Source organism: Manis pentadactyla, chromosome 14, assembly GCF_030020395.1.
Source record: "Manis pentadactyla isolate mManPen7 chromosome 14, mManPen7.hap1, whole genome shotgun sequence".
Lineage (NCBI taxonomy): Eukaryota > Metazoa > Chordata > Mammalia > Pholidota > Manidae > Manis > Manis pentadactyla.
In genome coordinates, this window is record NC_080032.1 from 85,242,679 (window position 1) to 85,265,952 (window position 23,274).

The window sequence follows — 23,274 nt, forward strand, 5'->3', positions numbered from 1 at the left end:
GTATTTGCTTTTGTAATCTATATTTTATGGTCGTAGTTATCAAAATAGTGTTTGTGGGTCACTCAACACCAAGCATAAGCATTTTTTTCCTATCTCCCTCCTTTATTTCAAATCATATTGAGAAAACGCATGCAGTTACCTATTTTTTGGTCTACTTTGGAGTTTGCGCTCATGCAGAACAGATTCTCACACGGCCAAGGGGGAGCTGTCCCTTCGGCCAGCACCTAATTTGAAGCAGATGGATTAAACGTCACATTTCCCTGCAAAGCTGCCAGAGGAGCAGGTAGCTTGGCCCCTGTCCCTGAGGCAAACAGGATACTCTGTCAATTAGGCAGCTGCCTGAAAAGTCATTATTTTAATCGCTTATCTCTGGAAGCTTTCTCTGCAGCCCCAGAAGGGCCAGCTCACGCTGGCAGGGCTGTGGGAACAGAATGTGCTGGCACGGGCTGCACTGCAGCCTGGGGAGGGGACTCACCCGAGCTGGGGGTCGGCGCAAGTGCTTCTCTCCACGAGCATATTCCCACTTCCTCCTGCTGCCGCTTGGCCAGCGGTCATGGGCAGCCTCCTCCTGCCCGAGTCCGCCGTGGCACTGGGCCCGGCTTCCCTGGCCGTGCGGGTGCTGTGGAAGGAGCTCTGATGCCAGCAGGACCAGGCCGCCCTGTTCTGAGTGACGGGCTGCAGGGGGGCCAGCGGCCTGACCTGCCCGGCGGGAGGCCCTGAAGTCAGGTAGTTCTCCTTCTCCAAGAGGTTGCCCATGCTGTGGCTGGTCCCAGGTCTGGGGTACGTGAGCACCACTGGCTTGACAGAGACGCCATTGGGAATGGCGTCGTTGACAGACCTGCACTGGTACTGTCTGCGGTAAGTGTCATAGTGGCGCTGTCTGCTCAGGGCTCCGGAGTGGCTGAAGCCGACAATCTCCGAGCGGGCATATCTAGGGGGCAGGAGGAGGGTCGATCTCCTGCTCTCTTGGTGCCGCAGAGTGTGGCTGGCCTGGCCCCTCTGGCTGTACTGGGAGTCGCTGTGTGAGGAGTAGACCCTCTCAGGGCTGCTGTCTGGAGAAATCTCAAGTCTCCTCAGAGGCTGCCTCAAGGACCTCTCTTCCATGGACTTCTGTGAGCTGTACTGGGCAGTTCCTCTTCCCCAGCGACTTTCATAGGTGGCAGCTGTGCCTGTCTGCATGAGAGAGAAATGATGTTTAGATGAGGCACAAGTCAGTGCCCTCGTGTGGAAGGCTGACCTCCAGGACTGCTCTGCAAGGGGTCCATTTCCCTGATCACATGAAGAAGTTGGTCCCTTTCTGGGTTAAAAAAAGGCTTGGATGACTTGGTTAACTAGTTATTTGCATTCAGATTTGATTCTGTTTAAAGTCCCCAGTTTTTGATGGTATCCACAGTCAATCTTCCCATAGTTCATTTAGGAAATGGTAATGCTTGGGGAGAGGTCAACATTCAAAAATAACCCATGGAGGTTTTAAAATGTTTTCATGGCAATCTGATCCCATGGTTATTCTGGGGCCCTACCTTTAGCATGTCATAGGTCTTGGGAACAGGGGAACGACCACCAAGAAAATCATTTTCGACCAAGTGTACGTTGTAGACATACTCAGGAACACTGCTGGTTCGGTGAAGATTCCCTGCAATCAAGCATATATTAGAATAATATAAGTGGGCCAATCAGTAATTAAAGATTGTGTCACAACAGTATAAATTAAAACAGTTAAGGCCAGTAACAAGTATTAGATTTATATTACGGTTTTTAAGTGCTGGTTTAACATCACCCTTGGATGTGGGAAATAACCAAAGGTTATCACAACTATCTCCACACACTTTCAAAGTGAAGCTGAATTAAAAATAAATTATATTATTTTAAAATGTATGATTATTACTTTTTTTAGGAAAAGGAAGAAAGGGGAAAGAAGATTTTCACAAAAATCCAAAAATGCTTGTACAATGCTGAGGAATTTGGGAATCACTTATTGGCTTAGGTGGCCCAAATTATAAAAGTTCAGTTCAAATACCTCAACATAATGAAGGCCATATATGACAACACCCAGCTAACATCATATTCAATGGAGAAAAATGAAAAGCTTTTCCTCTGAGATCAGGAACAAGACAAGGATTGTCCACTCTCACAACTTTTATTCAACATAGAACTGGAAGTTGTAGCCATGGCAATCAGACAAGAAAAAATAAATAAAAGGTATCCAAATTGGCAAGGAAGAAGTAAAAGTGTCATTATTTGCAGATGACATCATACTATGAGGTACATAGCAAACCCCAAGGGCTCCACCAAAAAAACTATTAGAACTAATAATTGGATTCAGCAAAGTCACAGAACACAAAATTAATACACATGAAACTGATACTATACTCCTATATTAACAATGAACTAGCAGACAAAGAAATCAAGAAAACAATTTCATTTACAATTGTATCAGAAAGAATAAAATACTGAGGTATAAACCTAACCAAGGAGACAAAGACCTGTACTCTGAAAACTATAAGACACAGATGAAAGAAACTGAAGAAGACACAAATAAATGGAAATTCATCCCATGCTCATGGTAGAATAATTAACATTGTGAAAATGGCCATCCAGCCCAAAGCAATTTATAGGTTCAATGCAAACACTATCAACACACCAGCGTCATTTTTCAGTGAACTAGAGCAAATAATCCTAAAATTCATATGGAACCACAAAAGACCCTAAAAAGCCAAAGCAATCCCAAGAAAGAAGAAAAAAGCTGTAGGGATTATGCTCCCTGTCCTCAAGCTATACTACAAAGCTATGGCAATCAAAACAGTATGGTATCGGCACAAGAACAGACACACAGATCAATGCAACAGAATAGGGAGCCCAGAAACAAACCCATGCATAGAAGGTCAACAAATATATGATAAAGGAGATAAGACTATACAGTGGGGAAAAGACAGTGTCTTCAATAACTGGTGTTGGGAAAACTGGATAGATACATGCAACAGAATGAAACTAGATTACTATCTAACACCATACACAAAAGTAAACTTGAAATGGATCAAAGACCTGAGTGTAAAACATGAAACCATAAAACTCTTAGAAGACATAAGTAAAACTCTTTTGAACATAAGCATGAGTAATTTTTTCCTAGATATATATCCCCAGGCAAGGGAAACAAAATAAAAAATAAACAAGTGGGACTACATCAAACTAAAACACTTCTGCACGGCAAAGGACATCATCAACAAAACAAAAAGGCATCCTACAGTATGGGAGAATATATTTGTAAGTGACATATTAGATAAGGGGTTGACATCTAAAATATACAAATAACTCATATAACTCAACAGAATAAAAACAAGTAACCCAATTAAAAAATAGGCAGAGAACCTGAACAGACATTTTTCCAAAGAAACATACAGATGAACAGGCACATGAAAAGATGTTCCACATCACTAATCATCAAGGAAATGCAAATCAAAACCACAATGAGATATCACCTCACACCATTAGAATGGCCACTATCCAAAAGACAAGAAATAACAAGTGTTGGTGAGGATGTGAAGAAAAGGGAACCCTCCCTACACTGTTGGTGGGATGTAAACAGTGCAGTCACTATGGAAAGCAGTATGGAGGTTTCTCAAAAAACTAAAAATAGAAATATCATATGACCCAGTAATTCCACTTCTAGGAATTACTTGAAGAAAACAAAATCTCTGATAATAGATGAATGGATAAAGATGTGGTACATACACACAGAGGAATATTATTCAGCCATAAGAAAGAAAGAAACCCTGCCATTTGCAACAACATGGATGGAGCTAGAGGGTATCATGCTAAGTGAAATAAACCAGGTGGAGATAGACAAATACCATATGATTTTACTTATCTGTGGAATCTAAACACAAAACAGCAATAGACTCACAGACACCGAGAAGTAACTGGGTGGTTAGCATGGGGAGAGCCTTGGAGGGGGGGTGAAATAGGTGAATGGGATAAAGATGCAAGAAATCCCAATCATGATAGAAATCAATCATGGGGATGAAAGTACAGCATAGAGAGTAGAGTCAATAGTTCTATAACGTCTTCCTATATTGATAGATAGTAACTATATTAGTTGGGGCGAGGATTTAATAATGTAGATAACTGTCGAATCGCAACATTGTGCACTTGAAACCAATATTATATATCAACTATACTTCCATTACAACAAATTAAAAAAAGAAAATTTTGGAATTTCTTTTTGGAATGAACCTGCTTTCCTCAGTGCTTCACCAGAATATAAATGTTTATACAGGGAAAACTACTTTCTCTCAAAAATATTGCACTCACTTAGGGCCTCGCTGACAAAGCGTGTAAGATATTTCCTCCAGGCCGGTTCTCACCCAGTTCTTATAAGTGCTGATTACAGTAAGGAAATAAAGAATTGAACTGGAAAAAGACAAAGGAATTCAGTTCTTAAATCCCAGGAGACCTCTATTCCCGGGGTAGGGACTCAGAGCCCTCTGAGAAGGATGTAGGTGTAGACAGTAAATGCAGTGGTGACTCAACACTCAACTGGACAAGGCGGCTTGTCTAAGCAACGAGGTGGGGGTGAGACCATGCAGGCAAGGAAAAGGTGGACCAGCTTGGAAAAGGCCAAGCCTGCAGCCGAGGTCTCTGGCACTATGAGGCAGAAGAAACTGAGCTCTGCACCTCAAAGGGCAGCTTTTGTGGCATTCTGGCGGCCGGGGACCAGGTGTCTCCTGTGAGCCCTGAGTGGCAGCAGCCCTTCCGCTCAGCTCGGTGGACAGCAGCGACTCTCTCGACTTTCTCGTTTGCTGCCTGTCTCTTAAAACACTCCTCTTCGGAGAGACTGTGACCCTCTTCCGCCTCCTTCAACCTCCTCCCAGCTTTGTGATCTTTTGTTAAGCTCCCACTGCCTTCCAAAAAATAAAAAAAGAAGCTAGTCAAAATATTCAAAGACCTCTAAAACCTTGGTAATGTCTAGTTCCCTAATTTGCACCAAAATGTCTTTTTCTGCCATGTAGCATTCTCTTAGAAATCAGAAGAAAAAAAAACCCAGTTAACTCTTCTAGGCTTCGGAGGGTTGTAAAATACGTTGAGAATGAAACATCACAGGTGGTCCCTTTCCAAAACAATGGGACACCCCAACAATCTTTCCCATTAAATTGTGATAAAGTCAAAATTTCAAAGTCTAAGAGCAGATTCACCAGTTATTTTGATGGGGAGGGGGAACAGTGGTTGCTGCCAGAGAGCTAAAGAGTATGACATTGTGTTTGTACAAGTGTCTTATTTCTGAAGCCAAACAATCTGGCTGGCAAACAACTTTGGGGCTTCAGTGGGTCCTGGGGGAGGCGGCTGCAGGCTGGTAACTGGCGCCCCAAGACCAGGGAAGCTGAGGTAAGCCAGGCATCTCCTGTTTCCAGGGGCCTCATTTCTCTGCAAGCGCTGGCCAAAGGTCACGGAAGCCCCCTAATTTTTAACCTCAGTGGTGACAGAACATGCCTGGAAGCTGGACACTGAATGAAGAAAGGAATTCTCTCTCTGGAGCCCAGAGCCAGGGTTGTGGGAGGCCTTAAAGGCTCAACGCTCACTGCCTGCCTGAGGCTCCTGCCCAAGTGGGCTGGTCCCCAACCTGCCCCTCTACAGCCACCCCCCCACCCCTGCCGGCTATCAGGGAGGCAGGGCTGCAAGCGTCCTGCTGTGGTGGGCAAGGTGGCTAGCTGGGCAGGCCCAGGGAACACGCTGGCTGTAATCCTGAAGGCTCTGGGGACAAGGGTGCCCTCAGCACCGGGGGGTGTACAGAGGGTGCACAGAGCAGGCGGGCACGGGGCAGGAAGTGCTTAAACTGTGAGCTGCTGCAATAGAGGAGCAGCCTCTTTTACAGAGGCTGCGGCCAGGCAGAAAATTATTGGTCATTTGATAAGTAAGAAACCAAGTTTACTGTTTTTTAACAAGTAGTTTAAGAGCTTCCACATTCAAAATTTTTAGATCATACAAAAACGGAATATATGAAAGTCAGGGACAACTTAGAATGGGAAAATACTACCAGCATATACGGATGGAAGCTAGAACCATTAGATCCCTGTTACTCTATAAGGAACTGTCAGATGATGAAAGGGTGCAATTTCAGGCATCCAGGAAAATTTCTTCTTGGTTGGGCCCGTCTACCCATCATCACCTGCAGGATTAGCCCTGTCCCCACTTCCAGGACCAGGTAGACATTCAGGAACAGTTAACTGGGCGTTAGTCACTTCCGTTTTTAGGTTGAGATTTCTGCAAGGATTTAAAAATTGTGTAAGAATCTTTGGACAGGACCCCGTGAAACAGTGTTTGACAAAAAACGGCTAATGAGGGAGTTTTATAACCAGGTCTGCGGAAGTAAAATGCTTAACTCACATTGTTGCTGGCAGTCCTAAGACTTTTAAACGCAACTTGAGGGAACTCTTTACATCTCAATATTACTTTTCCTCAAGGAGTTCGAATTATTTTATATGTTTCTTTCCAAAATTCTGTGACGCAGAGCCAGGTATTACTGCTGTTTGACTACACTGTGGCTTTTCTGAAATTGCATTTATCAAAGCCGTGGAGGGATTATTATCATGGTTTTGGATATGAGGACCAAAAGCGATTATTCTCTTTCCTCTAGAGCCTTACCTGGGCAACTACAAATACTCTATGAATATTCATTCTTATTTGCTGACATAAGTCCTTATAAGGAAGCTTCTCTTTCAGTTTTCAGATGAATGGCCTGAGACTGGTTTACTGCTTCCCAGAACAACTACAACGCAGCTGGTGACAGGGAATAAATTCAGATCGGATCTTTAAACTACAGATTCTCTTCCTGTGTCGGAAAGGCTGTGACTCTTGATATTCAGCCTGCAGGCTGGCACAACAAATGGCTTCCGTGGTGGAAAGGCCAATGTCAGACAACAAATAATGCAGGCCCGTTCGCCAAGGCAGGCATGAGTTTGAGATTAGTACAGAGTCGGCAGCTGTGTCCTAAGATTTTAAAGAAATTTTGAGCTGAATGGAATTTGACAAAAAAAAAAAAAAAAGGTATGTATTAATCAGGATGGAAACTAATCTCTTTAGGGCAAGTCATTATTTTCTGTTCAGTAAGACAATAAAACATCTGATAATGACTACTGAACATATTGATAAGGAAAAATCCTGAGATGTCCTAAAATTAAGAGACATATGGGCTGGAGAATGGGGGGAGAGAGGCAAGGGAAGGTCATCCGTCAACAGCCACAGGGCCGTAGCCAACCAGAAACTCCACATTCCTAACCGAAGTCACTTCAGCAGTTATCTGGACAGTCCCCAGAAGCAGGGCTTCCCTCTTGCCTGTGACCAGTGTCTGACCATCGCCCGCCAATCCACGAGCCTTCTCCATGGGCCAACCACCTATCCCAGGACTCTCCCAGCCTCAGCTTAGCCTGCCTTCCTTATCTGCAGCCCGTGTAAATTTAGAGAACTTTCTTTCCTTAAGTCTTCTCATCAGTGCGCCCTGTTTCTTGAGTCCAGAGGACAAGCTGTTTCTGTGAACTGGCCTTGCTGCTGGGGAAGCAGAAACTGCCTGTCCCAGGACTCAGTTTTTTGGCTAGCAGCTGTAAAAACTCAATAAACCCGTTTATTTTAGAGATCTCTGTCTCTAGAGTTTTTGAGTCGTCAACATAAAATAACTCAGCCATACCCTTTCCCCCCAAAGAGAAACAAGAAAACAAACAAACAAAAACCATATTATACATACAGGCACATCTACTTTAAATAAACCCAACGTGAAAATCTGGGTTTCCGAACATGGAAAATTAGGGCATGACTACATTTCAAAGGATTCATTTACTTCACAAAAGGAGGTGGGTATTTTCTCCAAGCTGAAGAAATCGGTGGGCTTGGTCTGGAACCTGCACTCTATTACTTTATGTATGTCTGGAAAAGCCCGTGGTTGCCTCGGTTCCCCATCATCCCAGCTACTAACAGAGTTGCCGAGAGAGAGGTTAAGGCAACATGCAAAAGATAGGATATGGCTTTTAAAGCAGAATTTGGGTCACAAAACTTTGTTCACACTTTTTCATAATCTGTTCTAGGAAGAGGGGATAAACTAGTGTGCATACTTTAATTTACACTGTGTTGTGTCTTAGCGTTTTTTACCCTGGTAAATATACCGGTGCTACTGGATTTGACTTTTTCTGGCTACTCTCTGATTGACTCAGCCAACGAGATGATGGTGACGTTCCTGGGGCTTCTCCAGCCATTCTCTCCCCTTGCACAGAGCAGAATCTGCTTCTGGTGTTCCTAAAGAAGGCCATGATTTATAGGGAATATTTCAAATTATTACTGACTTAGGCAACAGTGTCTGAATCTTCCTAAGAACACCACAGACATTTTATGGAGCCCACGTTAAGGGAAACAGAGGTGGTTAAAGAGCAACTTTAAACTCCATCCTCCTGGAATAACAAGCAATTCAGGTCAAAGCAATGGTGGGGCTGGAGGTAAGGGGTGGGGTGGTGGTTCTGAAGGTGGAATGTTTCCAAATTGCTCAGAGGATTGCAGAGGTGTGGACCTCACAGTATAATGTAATTTTCTCTCTTTCCTGGTCTGACTGTTAATCTGAATGATACGATACCTCAACAGCTGTTAAGGAGAAAATATCTTGGATTTCTGGTCATCTATGCAAGTATTGTCTGAAATAACGGATTTTTGTTAGGGTTAAAAATAATTAATTGTCCATAATCAGTGTTTTCTGTGTGGGTTTTATAAGCTGCTTTATTAACTAATTGGTTAAATGAATTCATTTATTAAATAAAATCGACAAGCCTTTATTGTGACTCCATCACCTATATCCAGATTTACCCCTTATGGTAAGTGGATGGTAGAGAACTGATAAACAAACAAATCTGTATATAACCTGCTTTCTATTAGAGAAAAGTGAGTAGCATTTTACATTCAAAGAAGCATAATTTCTTTCAATTTCTAGCACTCTGTGAGCATGGTTAAAAAGCTGATGTGTTTCACACTGAGCTCTAAAAGGACAATTTATAAAGATGGGGATAGAAGAAATCCCCATGAAAACAGGTTTGGTTAAACACAGGCATAAAAATCGGTAGATACTTGCTACTGCTATTGACTCAAATGTTATACGTACTTGTGCTCACACGCACAAGCAGGTACCTTCACAGTGAGGGTTCACCGTGGTCTTTTTGGTGGGAAGAGGGCTTGGACATCACAAAGCTATCATCTTCCTGTTGTTTTGTCTTTCTACAGCAACCTCTGGACAATGAGAGATCTCTTTCTCCACATACCATAAAAAGCTTTAATTTACTCCATTCAAGTAAAATTGGGGCATGTTATTACGGGCTAGACATGGCATCTTGAAACTTATTAGAAGGAATGTGTATAGCATTCATTTTTAAATGGCTCCTTAAAGTCATTTACTCACAAAAACACAAACTGAAAACATGAAATATGTTAGGACCCCTCAGGAATCAGGCATGAGGGCTCCCCAGCTGGTGAAGGATTTTTCTTTGCCTGTGTGGGCACATAACATAGGATTTACTCCCTTGTGCTTACGTTAAAAAAAAAAACCAGAACTTATTTTACCTTCTATTCTTACTTTCTAAGAACTACGACCGCATGTTTATGGAAATCACAGTTCCCCACCTCGCATGCAGCTCAGGTAAGCACTTGCTCAGTCTGGAAAATGAATGGAATTTGCTCATTTGAATCACTATGGTGAAGAATTGTTTCAAAGCAGATCAAAGTTCTCACAATGTTTTTCACATTATTGAAAAATTAACAGAGTGCGTGTGATACTGCTTATTGTGACCAGTTAACACAACTGTATCCATCATCAACCATGAGAAACAACTCGGTGTTACTGGTGTACAACGGAAGCCCTAGCTATGAGTTCTTACAAAGTTGAACATGCCAGGAGGTGGCACAGTGGTGCGCCCAGCCGCCTTCCAAAAAAGGTGAATATGCCATGGACAGGTCAGCTCCCTGGGGAGAATGGGCCACATGCTCCGTGTGCCGCTGTGTGACTGGTCAGTGGCTATTATCGCTCACACAATACGTATACCACCTGGCGGCCGGAAGTCCTTATTTTTCATAACTTAAGCAGTTTGAGGTTATCCTCTGATGCACCAGTTAATGGCATTTTGGGGGCAATTCTCAAATTTCTGCTCTAGACAATCACAGAAACACACATTAAAAAGGTCCCTGTATATTGCAGATGTCTACTTCATGTAGTTTGTTTTAGTAGCTGGAAAATGATTACATAGAATTTGTGATTATAAATTGGCAACTGAACACACAAGTGAAGTACTAATTTGATTCATCCTGTTAGTTTCCAAATCTGTTAATTCCTCTAACTGCCTCTTTACTCGGGACAGTCAAATCATTTGCTGAGCTATCCCACAGTGATTACATTAGAACTGCAATGACAAATATCACAATATACTCCCAATGAGGCAATGATTAGTCAATAAGATGAATTAACGGAACTTGCAAATTGCAACATTTTGCTTTAAAAAACTCCCTACAGATTTTTGTAGTGACTCTCAACTCATTATATGCCCATGTCTCTCACTTGCCAGGACTAACCTCATCCTCCCAGCAGATTTCTAACCGCTGTCCTTCGCCTTTAGGTCCACCAAATCTGCCAATCATATTTCCAGAAACCCCCTGCATTTTTCCTGTTTCTCCCTTGCCGAAACATCTTCTGTGACTCATTATCAAATCTTTAACTTGCATTCTAGCTCTCCCTTTCCTCCCTGAGGTGGAGGAGTGAAGCCAGACCACCTATGCAAGGGCACAAGTGGACTGAGTTTTGAGGGGTGTGTTAAGAGTTAACAGGCCAAGACAAGGGAGGGACGTGTGAGGATGGTAGGGGGAGGAATACCGAGCAAGATAAAGGGCATGCGTTATTTAGGTGGGGGCGTGGGTAGTGGTGACAGGAAGGAGTTTGAGAAGTTGCAGGCAGCAGATCACAGAGACTACGGAATATGCCATGTTGCATGAGGCTTTTACTCCTGCAGATAACAGCAAGAAACCAAAGGAATTTAAATTGGGAAATGATGTGATGAGGTCTTAGAAAGTTAACTCTAGCAGCTAGAGGAGAATGGACAGGAGTAAGGCCAGATTAAAGAAGGAAGAAGTTGTCTCATATTCCAGGTAAACCGCCCACCTCGTGGACACAAAGAATCCCACATCTCTCACTACCACTTCTAGCACAATCTGCATCAGCATCTGACAAATTAATTGTTGATTAGTCATCTCCCCTTGTACGTTCAAAATATCCGAGTTACACACGTTCGTTTGCACTTAATCCTTCAGGCAGGCGTCTATCCCGTGTGCCAAACTGGGCGGACAGTGTCACATGTGGGCTGTGGCCTTGGAGCGGATGGAGGCACTCGAATATTTTCTGACATTCTCTGTCCTTGTGCGAATACAGAGAGGAAGAAAAATTTCTTTCCTCCCATGTAGGCACACTCTTTCTTCTAAGTGATTAGAGAAGCTGACCACATTCATTTTGGCAATGTTGATGCTACATCTGGATAATATATATTTACTGTCATTCTTTTATGTGTACGGCTTGTGTATTTATCTGGAATATTTTGGTGGTCTACAAAGAGTTCCTATTATCTGTCAAGAAAAGTTCCCATTTCTTTTACTCCTTCAAAGAAAAAAGGTAATCCAGATACAATCTATGTGATCCCCCATATGTCCAGCCCATGGACACATTAGATATCAGATTTAGTGGCAATAATTTATTTAGCTTCTAATAAGCAACATCTTCTGGAAGTCAAGGGATGGCAGAACGTTGATTACGATGCTTTGGCCAATCAATATTGTTAAGCCTAAATCTGATTATGCCAAGAAGATAAATACGGGGATTGCTCTCATGGCAAGGGATATTTGTGTTTTCAAATGCTCAAAGTCTTTTTCCCTGATATGCATTATCTAAATCTACATTCTGGGAACTGTAGCTCACCTTAAGCACTTTACTTAGGAACATAACTTCTTATGTCCAATATCCAATCACTATTAATGGCATTACACAAAAGATACAAAACAGATTTTTAAATATTTCTATCAGAAAAGGACCTGAAATTCTGCTTTTTCCTAACCTAGTAAGTCAGAGGAATGAGATAGCTCACTCTAATGCAAACATGAAGTTTTCTTCTAATTTTGTCTACTCCCACTTGCAGCACTGCCTTTTACTGCTTGCTCCCTCAGGAGTACTATGGTACTTACGTCTTCATACATTTGTGTACATGCACAAAATAGCTAGACAGTTATATAAAACAGGCTGACATTTATTTCAGAATTGTATCATTTTAAATTCTTCAATGCCATCTGAGATGGAACCAAATGATCTTATTATAGGCCATGTCAGTCAAGTCTGATTTATAAGTTCCAGAGTTTTTAGCAACATATTTGCTATTATATTTCACTTCTCTCATAGGTAGGTTGCCAGTAATATGCTTGTTCTCTCAGAAAAGGCAAAAAAAAAACCAACACCCCAGAGCTTTTATTTTTATTGATCAGACCAGAAATTCAATGTTAGGGTAGAATTAATGTTAACTATATCTGAAGATAAAGTAATGCAAATATTCATAGCCTTATTTTAATACACGAGAAAACAATTTTAAGCTGACAACCAAAGCAACGCTTGAGAAGAATGAGCCTGCGTGAACCACAAATAGCTAGGGTGTCTAATTCAAGTGAGCTCCCCTGTTTCCGTGCTTGGAACTCCGCGAGGAGGGCTAGCACCAGCGCAGACTGTAAAAATGAATAGTCTTCTCCTTGTTAAGGTGATTTTCCGCATCTCACCTGTGACACTCGGCGTAAGGAAGCTGTATAATCAAACCCTGGTAAAGTCCCATTGATTCGGAAGCATCTTGCCACACTCTGACTCAAGACCTTAGCCATAAAATGATGTGTTCTCACCAGGTCTAGGGGCGTGGAATTTATTTTTTATTATCACCACTCTGCTAACATTCTGTTTCCTTTACCAATTGTAATCAGAAGAATTGCTTAAAAAAAAAACAACACACAACTACATACTGTTTTCGGTACTAATGACTATTGATCTGCTAGACACAGAAAAAAAAGTAGCTCAGGGGCTACATTAGGCAGACAGGCGGGTCCATTAAGTGAGGTTCAGCAAATGTACTGACATTACATTCTGAGCAGCATGGCCATGTCCTTACCACCCCACCACCAAACTCTTTTTTTCTCCCTCTCCTGATCCCTCCTGCATTCCAGATGGCTAGTCACCTCACTCCCAGAAATGCTTCATTCCTGGAATTCCTTTTTTGGCAAACAAATAATTCCAACAGGATTTAACCAATATCTAACAACACCCCTCTCTCCCAGTAACACCTATTCTTTCCCATTATTTGCTAACTTAACCAATGTTCAGTTCTTTCACCTGAATTTCCTCAGATCACAGATACTCAAAACATCTCCATTTAAGTAAATGAACGCCTCAAGTTTTTATGATAGATTTCCAAAGAAGCTGCAAATTTTCATTAGCATATTGTTCATATCGTTCATTGTGTTTTATAAGTATTACATAGAACCATTTAGAAAATGACTTTTTTCCTACACAGGCATAGGGAAAGTCTACAAAATAAGTAAAGTAGAGGCACTTTAAAAGTAAGTGTAATAAATAGGATATGGACACTTGAAATGTTTCCTTTTGTTGATACTTGGCAATTCTTAAATGTCTTCTTTGTGATGTTTATAAAAGAATTCTTAAAATTCCCTGCAATACAGACACATTTGACAATGCTGCTATACACCTCTGACCCCCTGCTCCCTTCCACCCCGCTGCCCCACAGCCCCGCCAACTTTAAAACTTTCAGCACAGTTTAAAATAACAACAAAGGTTAGAGTGATTTACAGTGAAAAGCACCCACCTATACTAAGGCATTAAAGACCCTTGCCGGGTCTTTATCAACAAATCAGCCACATTTATTACATCTCTGTTTTCAGCAGATTATCTGTAGCCTCAATCTTACAGGTATGTCAACAATTCAGAAATTCCCCCAGGGACCTGGAGCTAACAGCAGTTAACACCAGGGTCCTTTCTTCCCAGATTCTTGTGTTGATAGAGGACTCTTTCCAGACCAGCATTATTTCAACAACTGCTTGTCTGTTTCAACTTTAGAGACATGATAGTAATAGGGAAATAATAAAAACAATACTCCCAACCATCCCCAATGCTCAGGCCTTTGCAAAGCCCTTTAATTTAACACCTTACACAAACCACCCCTGGTAATTGTTCCCTGGCATGTAAATGTTAAATTCCTTTGAAGCCGATTTCCTTTCTGAGTCTCAGAAAGCTGAGGCTTCAGAGTAAGTAGGTGTTGTGTGCTGCCTTATCTCCTGCCTGACTTGCGCTTTTGTGTGGGCTGCTGAGTATATTTCAGCTTTGCTGGGAGGTTTCTGTGTCATCAAAATATTTCAGACACTTCGTCCCTTACTTGGAAGGGCCACTCAAGTAGGGCAGGAGCTGGAGGGTGGTGCCAGTTCTGTGACCTGCGAAATATTCCTCCTGCCCCCTCTGACGATGCTCCTCCTCCAGCCACTGCCCTGTGCCTGGTCCCATTGAATTTTTGAGATGTAAAATCCCAAAAAAGCTTTTCAAAATTCCCTTCAGCTAGTAGTTTCATACTTCTAAACTCCATAATGTATTAGCTGCTCTTCTTTTGGGTTGCTGACCATTTTTTCATCTGATAGCGCATTTTTTTAAAGGAAGGTTTCCTTTTACAGACTTTAAACTCCTTGCTTTAAAGATCGCAGAGTCTATGTTAAAGTCAGCAACTACACAGTGCTCCGTATGAAGAACAGGCTCATTTGATAGTTCTTGAGTTCACCTAGCAACATGAATTCACCACGCTGACAGGACAGACCACCTGTAGGTTTGGGACTGAGTAGCCAATAAATGTTGAGAGACTGACACAGTTTTGATATGTGAAGTGGACCCTCATGTCTATCTTACATAACCATTTTAAGGATATAATGAAATGCAATCATGAAGATTCTAGAACAGGGTTAGGCACACAGCAGATGCTCAGCAATGCCCCATTTACTGAATAGTTGATGTCTGGTTGCTCTTCCTGGTTAGCCGTTCTCAGCGGGTAAGAAAGAATATTTCACGTGTCTTCCTTGTGTCCTCCAAGCAGAAGACACTAGTTTGGTTTCAACTTTGCGCTGGGCCTGCACAAACTGAAGGGGTGCCAGGTCCCCACTGGTCGAAAATTCACCTAGTTGTCCTGGAGTCCTTAGTCAGACTCCTAAATGTAAATTTAAGTTATTTTTTTCCACTTACTGTGGCTGTTCTGGGCTACCTAGACCTCCCCACTCTCTCAGAACTGACTTAGTTTTATTAGGAGGATCATGGGAGGGAGCCATAGAGAGGCTTAGGGTCTAATAAAAATCCCACTTTGTATTAATAACCAAAAAGCTTCACAATATAACTGATGAGTGGTTTAAAGATGCAGGCTTGGGAGTTTAAATACCACTTCTGCCATTTCCCATCTGTGTGGATGTAAGCATTACTTCACAACTTCGTTTCCTCGACTGTAAATGGAAACTAAAACGCCTGCCTCAAATTTTTGGGGGGCAAACCTAACTAATATAATAAATGCGACCACATAATTCGGTTATTGGCACACAGTAGGCACTCAATTTCATTAATCACTAAACAGCTTTTCTTTACTTCTCAAGTATGTAAACATTGCCTGCCTGATCCTTTATGATCATTTTACACAAATTGAAAATAACAGAGCCTCCCAGGGGCTGCTGTTTTAAATCTCTGGTCTGCGCTGCAAGCATTTTTCTTTTTCCTAAGGGGTTCTACCTGCATTTGCCATTGGCCAAGTTATTTTTTTCCTAAGGGGTTCTACCTGCATTTGCCATTGGCCAAGTTATTTCCTAGAGAAGCAGTTCGATGTTGCAGAAAACAAACCGATATGCCAACTTAATTAATGGTTCAATTATTCCCTCTTCTTTTTTCTATAATAAGCCTTTTAAACTGAAAAAAATAAATTAACTAATAGAAGGGTTACACTTTATCACCTGACTTAGCAAGGGAGAAAATGATATATCATGTTCTCTAATTTTCACAACCAGTTTGCGATCTTCTTCCCTTTGCACGTCCCCTATCAATTACTAATATACTGTTTTATTTTTTAAAACGCCTTTCACCTCTAGGTTCAATTGTTTTGAGAGATCAGGGCTGTGCCCACAGAGCGGCGGCGGGGTGCAGCCCGGCAGGCGGAGCTGCTGCTGACCGGGCCGAAGTCCTCTTCCCCCTCGTGGGGTGGGGTGGGGGGGGCGGAGTGCGGTTGCTCCCTGGCCCTAAGCCTCCTACCCAAGATTTTCACTTCCTAGATCAACCCCATTCGTCCTGAAGCACCTGGGCGAGGCACCACAATCTCAATTTACGGGTTGTAGGAGCGCCGGAACTTTCAAGTTTTTTTTTTCAAACTATTTACGAGGGTCATAGACCCTATTAAAAATCTAATAAGGCTAAGGGGCACTTTCTCCCGGAAAAATGACTACTCCAAGTTTCTGCATAGAATTCAAGGTGTCTGTGGACTCCCGGAGCCTCCAGATTAGGTCCCCTGAATAGATAGGGGTGGGGGGCAGGAGGTTCAGGAAGGGGTGAAAAGCTTGGGCTGATTCGTTTACATATATATGTGCATTTAACACACGCAGATGCACTTATGATGAAGCTGAGTAAGATGCGATTTTAGAGGAGTGCTCTCCCCGGGAGAGCCCGTCGGAGCCTGCAGGCGCGACGGGCCGCACAAAGGGGCGGCGGGCAGCAGGTGGCGGAACACCAGGTCCCGCAGCCCCGGGGGCAGCAGGGCGCGGGGGCGGGGGCCCGCCTGGGGGCGGCGGGCTGCACTCACCGTTGCCCACGAAGCCGCGGCCCTTCCGGGCCAGGGTCTGCTCCACCTGCTCCTGGATGCGCAGGCTCTTGGCCGCCTGGCCGCCGCGGCCGCCGCTCCCCGCCAGCATCAGCTTGGCCTCGGAGGGCAGCGCCAGGCTGGAGCTGTCCAGCTGCCCCAGGATCTGCTGGCCCAGGACGGTCCGGATGTAGCCGCACTCGGCCGGGGAGCCGGGCGCGGCCATGGCCAGAGAGCTCGCCCTCGCCGCTCGCCTGCCGCGAGACCTGCGGCCGCTCCTGCCGCGGAGCCGGGGGTCCGGGTGCGAGCCCCGCCCCCTGGAGGTCCCGCCCCCGCGGGCCCCGCCCCCTGGAGGCCCCGCCCCGCGCCGGTGGGCGGGCCGAGTCGGGCGAGCGCGGCCCTGGGGCCGGGCGCCGGCCTTCCCGGGGCGGGACCGGGGCCCCCGCGCGCGGACCCCTGGAGTCTGAGCCGCCGCCGGGGCGCCGTCCGCCCGGGCGCGCTCGTTGCCCGAGTCACCTGGGCGCTGCCGGCCCGGCTCCGCCCCCGCCCGCCCTCGGAGAGGAGGCGATTTCCGCCCGAGTGCGGAGCGGCCGCCCCCCGGGCAGGTGCGCCCCGCGGGGCCGCTTGCGTGCTGGTGCCGGGCTTGCCCCTGGGCTCCTCGGCGGGTAGGACACCTGGCTAGTCCGGCCCTGCCAGGCAGTTCGCAGCATTCGCGGTTTCCCCGGACCTGAGGGTCAGAAAGGGCAGTTTGGTCGGGCGGAAAAGGGAATGGGCCAAAAGATGACGTGTGTGAAATAAAGACTTTTAAGAGAGTTTTCTTTTTTCTTCGTACAGCTTCAGGGTTTTGCACTTCTTGCACAGATGCAGTCCCAGAAACATATGTTCTTCCTCATGGAGGGCTTCTGTTGTCTCTTGCAAACACACAAATTGTACCCAGTGCAGTCTTGCTCGCCCACGCCCCACTTTCAACCCCCCCCCCCCCCCCACAAACTCCATTAAGAGGCGCTAGGGAAGAGCATATTTTTAATAGATGATACTTTTTAATAGCCTGGCTGACGTTGATGAAGTCCGCTTAGGATAGGCTCTTTGTAGGGAGCCCATGGAAAGGGCCGCTGATTTCCAGTCGCATCTTCCACAACTTATATTTGACATGCTGTTCAGTATGTTTCATACCTAGTTGACTACTGAGAATTTGAGAGCTAAGCTCATCAGAGAGGGTCCTTGACCTTGAAGTTTACAACCTCAGCCACTTGTCCTGAGTTTCCTCTTTGGACTGAAGAGACAGAAAGAAAAATATCTGTGCCTGGTTATTAAGTAAGATGCTCTTCTCTCTGACAGCTTGGGGATGTCTGTTGACTTGCCGTCACATCACTCATTCACTGCAAAATCCCACTTAGCTCTGGCCTGGCTGGAGAGCACAACTTCTCTCCTCCCCCGCCTCTACCCTGGTCTGTCTCTCCCCTTGCACACACACACTCAGGGCAAAGGTGCAGGAGCTTCCAGGGAGCAAGGAAGACGGAGGGCCCCAAAAGGCTGGACAACGGAATGGTGGGAAGTCTCCACCCTTCCTCAGCCTGCCACATGGCTAGAGGCCTGTGGAATGTAGTGCTTAAGTGAAACTGCGGGGGAGGGGGGGGTCTTGGAAGCAATTCCTCACATCTGGGCAGGACCAGTCTCGAGGTTCCTTGTGAAGAGTTCAGTTATGTAGCAACCGTGATGTTGAGACCTAATTGAAAAGAGAGGGGTGAACTGGAGGGTAAGTGAGGGGAGATACTGTCAACAACAGACTCGGTTCTGTCCCCTCCTTCTTCTACCTCCCCACTCCTGGCCTCTCCTGGCAGCCCCTGCCCCACAGCGCCAGCTGGGCCGTCCCTTGTTTATTGTTCCTGGAGAGCCATAACTTAGGAGGTCAACTCTGCCTTCATCTAGACCCCTCACCAGGGGAGCAGAGAGTTTTTCTCCTACTTCATCCGTCTCGAATTGATTTTTTTTCCTTTGTAAGTGTGATGTTATAATTGACTATCCTATTCCCTAGGTCTCTGTATTGTGTATGTAGAAATCTTGTTGTTGGCTAGGAGGCTGATTTGACAGGAGGGAGATGGTTAAAAGCACAGCTTCTGAATGAGGCAGATCTGGGCTGGAATCTTGGTTTGCCCTTTGTAAACAGTGTGGTCTTAAGCAAGTTTCTTTACATTTTGGAAACCTCAATTCTCTTGACTAAGCTGGGAGCAATAAAAGACCTTCCAGGAAGGGCTGCTGTGAGGATTAAATGAGGAGTGGTTCATGAGTAATAATGAATAATTGTTCAATGCTCTTTAACGAACATCCCCATGAGATACACCTGTGGAGTTCCTCATCTCCTTCATGTCTCTGCTCACATGTCATCTTATCATTTGAATGAGATTCTTTCACACACACACACACACACACACACACACACACACACACACACGCAGTCACTCACTCTCTCCCTGCTGCTTGATTTTCTCCATAGCACTTATTTTCATTGCCCACGTTTTGTTTTCCTTATTTAATTGTTGATTGTTTCATACTGGAATATAGGCTTCATGAAAGCAGAGATTTTGTTCTGTTCCCTGCTGTTCTTCAGAGCTTAGAACAGTGCACACAGTAGACAACAGATACATGCTGAATGCATGCATGAATGAATGTTGCATAAAAGCACTTAGTATATTACATGGTATATAAGGAATGCTCAGCAGCTGTTAGTAATAATTATTGAGGCTTTCACACTCTTGGTTACTTATTATCTTTTTAAAAAGTCACATAGATAGCATTATATATTTTAGATATTCTTCTAATTAGCTATGTAATCCTCCCTATAAATAAAAACCTAAACATAATTCTTGAATACTTTCAGAATTCAATGATTCAGTAATTTCTTTGAAAATAAGATAAACATATAAACTGCTTAAAAGTGTTTTTTTTGGAGGTAAGAATCGTATTGCAAAAGCAACGGTTAATTACAGGGGGAAGAAGTATGCAGATTCTGGCGTAGTGCCCCAAAACGCAGTCCAGATGTGTTTCGATTCCAACAGAGTGCAGGCCCTACCATGTCCTTGCATCTCCTGGGAAAGGTGCCCAGTCCACTTCCTAAACTGTGAGCAAGTCCTGAGAGAACTACTAAAGGTAGCTGCTAGCCAGCAAACTGAAGCGTGGAAAGAAGATGCTATGAATACTCTAGCGGGGTTTGGCTGGGCTACAATCTGCTACTGCTTAGGATTTAGGCTCAGTTTTGAAAACTCTTCCGTTTCTTTTCTTTTTCATTTACCAACAGAACCTGTTAAAAGAAAAAAAGTAAAAACAGGAATGTTGAAGTGGAATGTAAATAACAGATGACCGAATTATGAAGCTACCGTTCCGTCTGCTGCAAACCAAAAATAAGGATTCAAAATTTTTGAGTTTCAAATGTGGGTTTTTTTTTTTTTTTTTTATTGAAGGGTAGTTGACAACAGCATTGCATTACATTAGTTTCAGGTGTACAACACAGCGACTCAACATTTATATACATGATATTTCTAGGTACCAGGTATCACCATACCAAGTTGTTACAATATTTTGACTATATTCCTTATGCTATACATTACATCCCGGTTACTTATTTATTTTACAATTGGAAGTGTGTTTATATATATATATATATATATATATATTGTGAGGGCATCTCTCATATTTATTGATCAAATAGTTGTTAACCACAACAAATCTCTGTATAGGGGGGTCAATACTCAATGCACAATCATTAATCCACCCCAAGCCCAATTTTCGTCAGTCTCCAATCTTCTGATGCATAACGAACAAATTCTTACATGGAGTACAAATTCTTACATAGTGAATAAGTTACATGGTGAACAGTGCAAGGGCAGTCATCACAGAAGCTTTCGGTTTTGTTAATGCATTATGAACTATAAACAGTTCAAATATGAATACTCATTTGATTTTTAAACCTGATTTATATGTGGATACCACATTTCTCTATTATTATTATTTTTAATAAAATGCTGAAGTGGTAGGTAGATACGAGATAAAGGTAGAAAACAGAGTTTAGTGTTGTAAGAGAGCAAATGTAGATGATCAGGTGTGTGCCTGTAGACTATGTGTTAATCCGCGCTAGACGAGGGCAATAAACATCCATGTATGCAGAAGATTTCTCTCAGAACATGAGGGGGGAGGTTCTAAGCCTCACCTCTGCTGCTCCCCATTTTCTCACCAGATGGCCCCCTGCGACTGTGCCTGTCTTAGGTTGTTCCTCCCTTGAGGAATCTTACCCGTCTCTGGCTAACCAGTCATCTTCCGGGGCCATACAGGGAAATGTGAAGTTGGTAAGTGAGAGAGAAGCCTTATCGTTTGAAATGGTTAGCTTTTTACTTCTTTGCATATTAATGCCCTGTGGCTTCTATGCCCAGCATTTGTCTTGAGGTGTCTTTACCACTTGGAAGAATTATGATACTCGGTAAATTCGACATGTGGCACGAGTTCTATTTAAAGGTTGTGATTAGGTAGGAAGAAGAAAAGCTACAGAAGTAGCAGGCAGAAGAAAACCTGGGAAGATTGATTATTTCTTTGACATATCTTCTTGTAGAGTAACTTCAGCATGGATAGGTTTTAAACGACTAATTAAATTGTGCACACACATTAACATAATAGGAATATAGTTACCTAACCAAAGCATACCTGTAATTACCAGCCATCTCCAGTGAAACCAAGAAAACCAGTTAGGCACCTTAGGCATTTGTGACAAATGTGGGTTTTTATGTGACGTAGACACTATAACCTTAAAACACTAATCGTCCATTGCTTTCAAATCTACAGTTAGGATTTTCTCAGAGTAATCTTTATTTTCTTTAACTATGTATAAATTCCAATATGCAAAAAGTTCAGAAAGTTCCTGGAAGACTAAATACAGTATACACTTTAGAGCAGAAATATTTTAATGGAGACCATTAAAGAATACTAATGGCATCAAAACTCTTTGATTCATATTAAAAAAATAAACTGACACATTTTCATGTGATTCCCTCATAAAATATTTTCCTATTACTATTTGGAAGCTATTAATATTTATTGCTTTAAAGAATATTTCCTAATTAGTGTAAGACCTGGCAGATAGACAATTTAAAACAAACCTCAGGTTTTATTGCCTTTTTTTGCAAATGGGTATGTTGCCAAGGCGATGGGTAGCAGTTCTACCATTAGCCACATACCATGAAAATGATTCAAGATCAGAAAAGAAAACTGAACAGGTAGGTGCCGAATATCACTCTCTGATGGGGACGTTGAATAGCAGTGAGGGCTAAGGTGTTAATCTTTAATGCAGGTGTTCAATTTGTCTGCTATTTTGGTTATATTGTGAGCGTGCAGGTCTGGAAATCATTCTGTTTAAAAGCCTCCAAATGTGGCGTGGGAGGTGGAAACCAGGGGGGCGACCGTGAGAGCTGGCAAAGAGGAATTCGTCCATAGTTACGGAGACTTTCAGGACATGCCTCTGGTCGTGACTCATGGACATGTATGAGCTCCGTACATAGTTAAAATCATTACCTTCTGGGTGGATGACCACGGCTGTTACAGTAATAGTGTCAGATCTTTTCATCTGATGGCCAGAAAGGCTGAAAGGAGGGAACGACTTGGTTGAGTTCCACCATGCCTTCTTGGCTTCATGAGGGACCACATTCCTCACTTCTTTGTCTCTGCCATTGAACCTAGTAGCAACGAGATAACCAGCAGGTGCTCATGAATGGCTGAGGGTAACCTCTCACCTATAGGCATTTGGACTAAGTGGCTTGCCTCTGAGTGGGCGGCTGAATGAAGGAGCCCTGGAGCCATAGACCCCAACAAAATCTCGAAGTGACTTCATTGCCTGTGGGAGCACAATGTTTAGAGATTTTTAACCTTATGAAGGGATCAGAAAAATTCCATAGAAGTGATTATTTTATAACTTTGTAGAGGATCTACCACCTCAGCGTCAAGCATTGTTTGAATTTCTTAAATTATTGCACTACACGCTTTTTGAATTGCTTGGAAATTATTTGAATATAAGATATTCATTGATATATGTGTATATTAATCCACCTATAAATTCACTTCAATTTTAATTTATCTCCTTTTTTCAGTATATATACTATTATTTCCTTGAAATTCCAAACACTGAATTGTTACATTCCATAAAGAAAAATAATACTAATAATCTGGCTTGGATATTAAAAGCCCCAGCCTCCCTTTTTCCTTTACAACATCCTCGTAGAATGATATTTTAAAACATCCTCATAGAATAGTAGAGTGGTATAAAGTGTGCAGGAGGCCAGATAGAGCTGCATTGGATTTATTGCTTTACTGTCTGATCGTGGGCAAG

General features: G+C 43.3%; 1 protein-coding gene across 1 annotated transcript in view; it reads right to left on the bottom strand.

The window, feature by feature from the left end:
- Positions 1 to 17,227, bottom strand: part of PKP2 (plakophilin 2) — a 75,388-nt gene extending 58,161 nt beyond the window's left edge. The window contains exons 1-3 of the mRNA XM_036889527.2: positions 16,911 to 17,227; positions 1,521 to 1,633; positions 476 to 1,173 (exon numbers count right to left, since the gene is read on the bottom strand). Of these exons, the coding sequence (XP_036745422.1) occupies positions 476 to 1,173; positions 1,521 to 1,633; positions 16,911 to 17,133 (1,034 nt within the window). The 5' untranslated portion in view covers positions 17,134 to 17,227. The remainder of the gene's footprint in view (positions 1 to 475; positions 1,174 to 1,520; positions 1,634 to 16,910) is intronic.
- Positions 17,228 to 23,274: the final 6,047 nt, after the last annotated feature.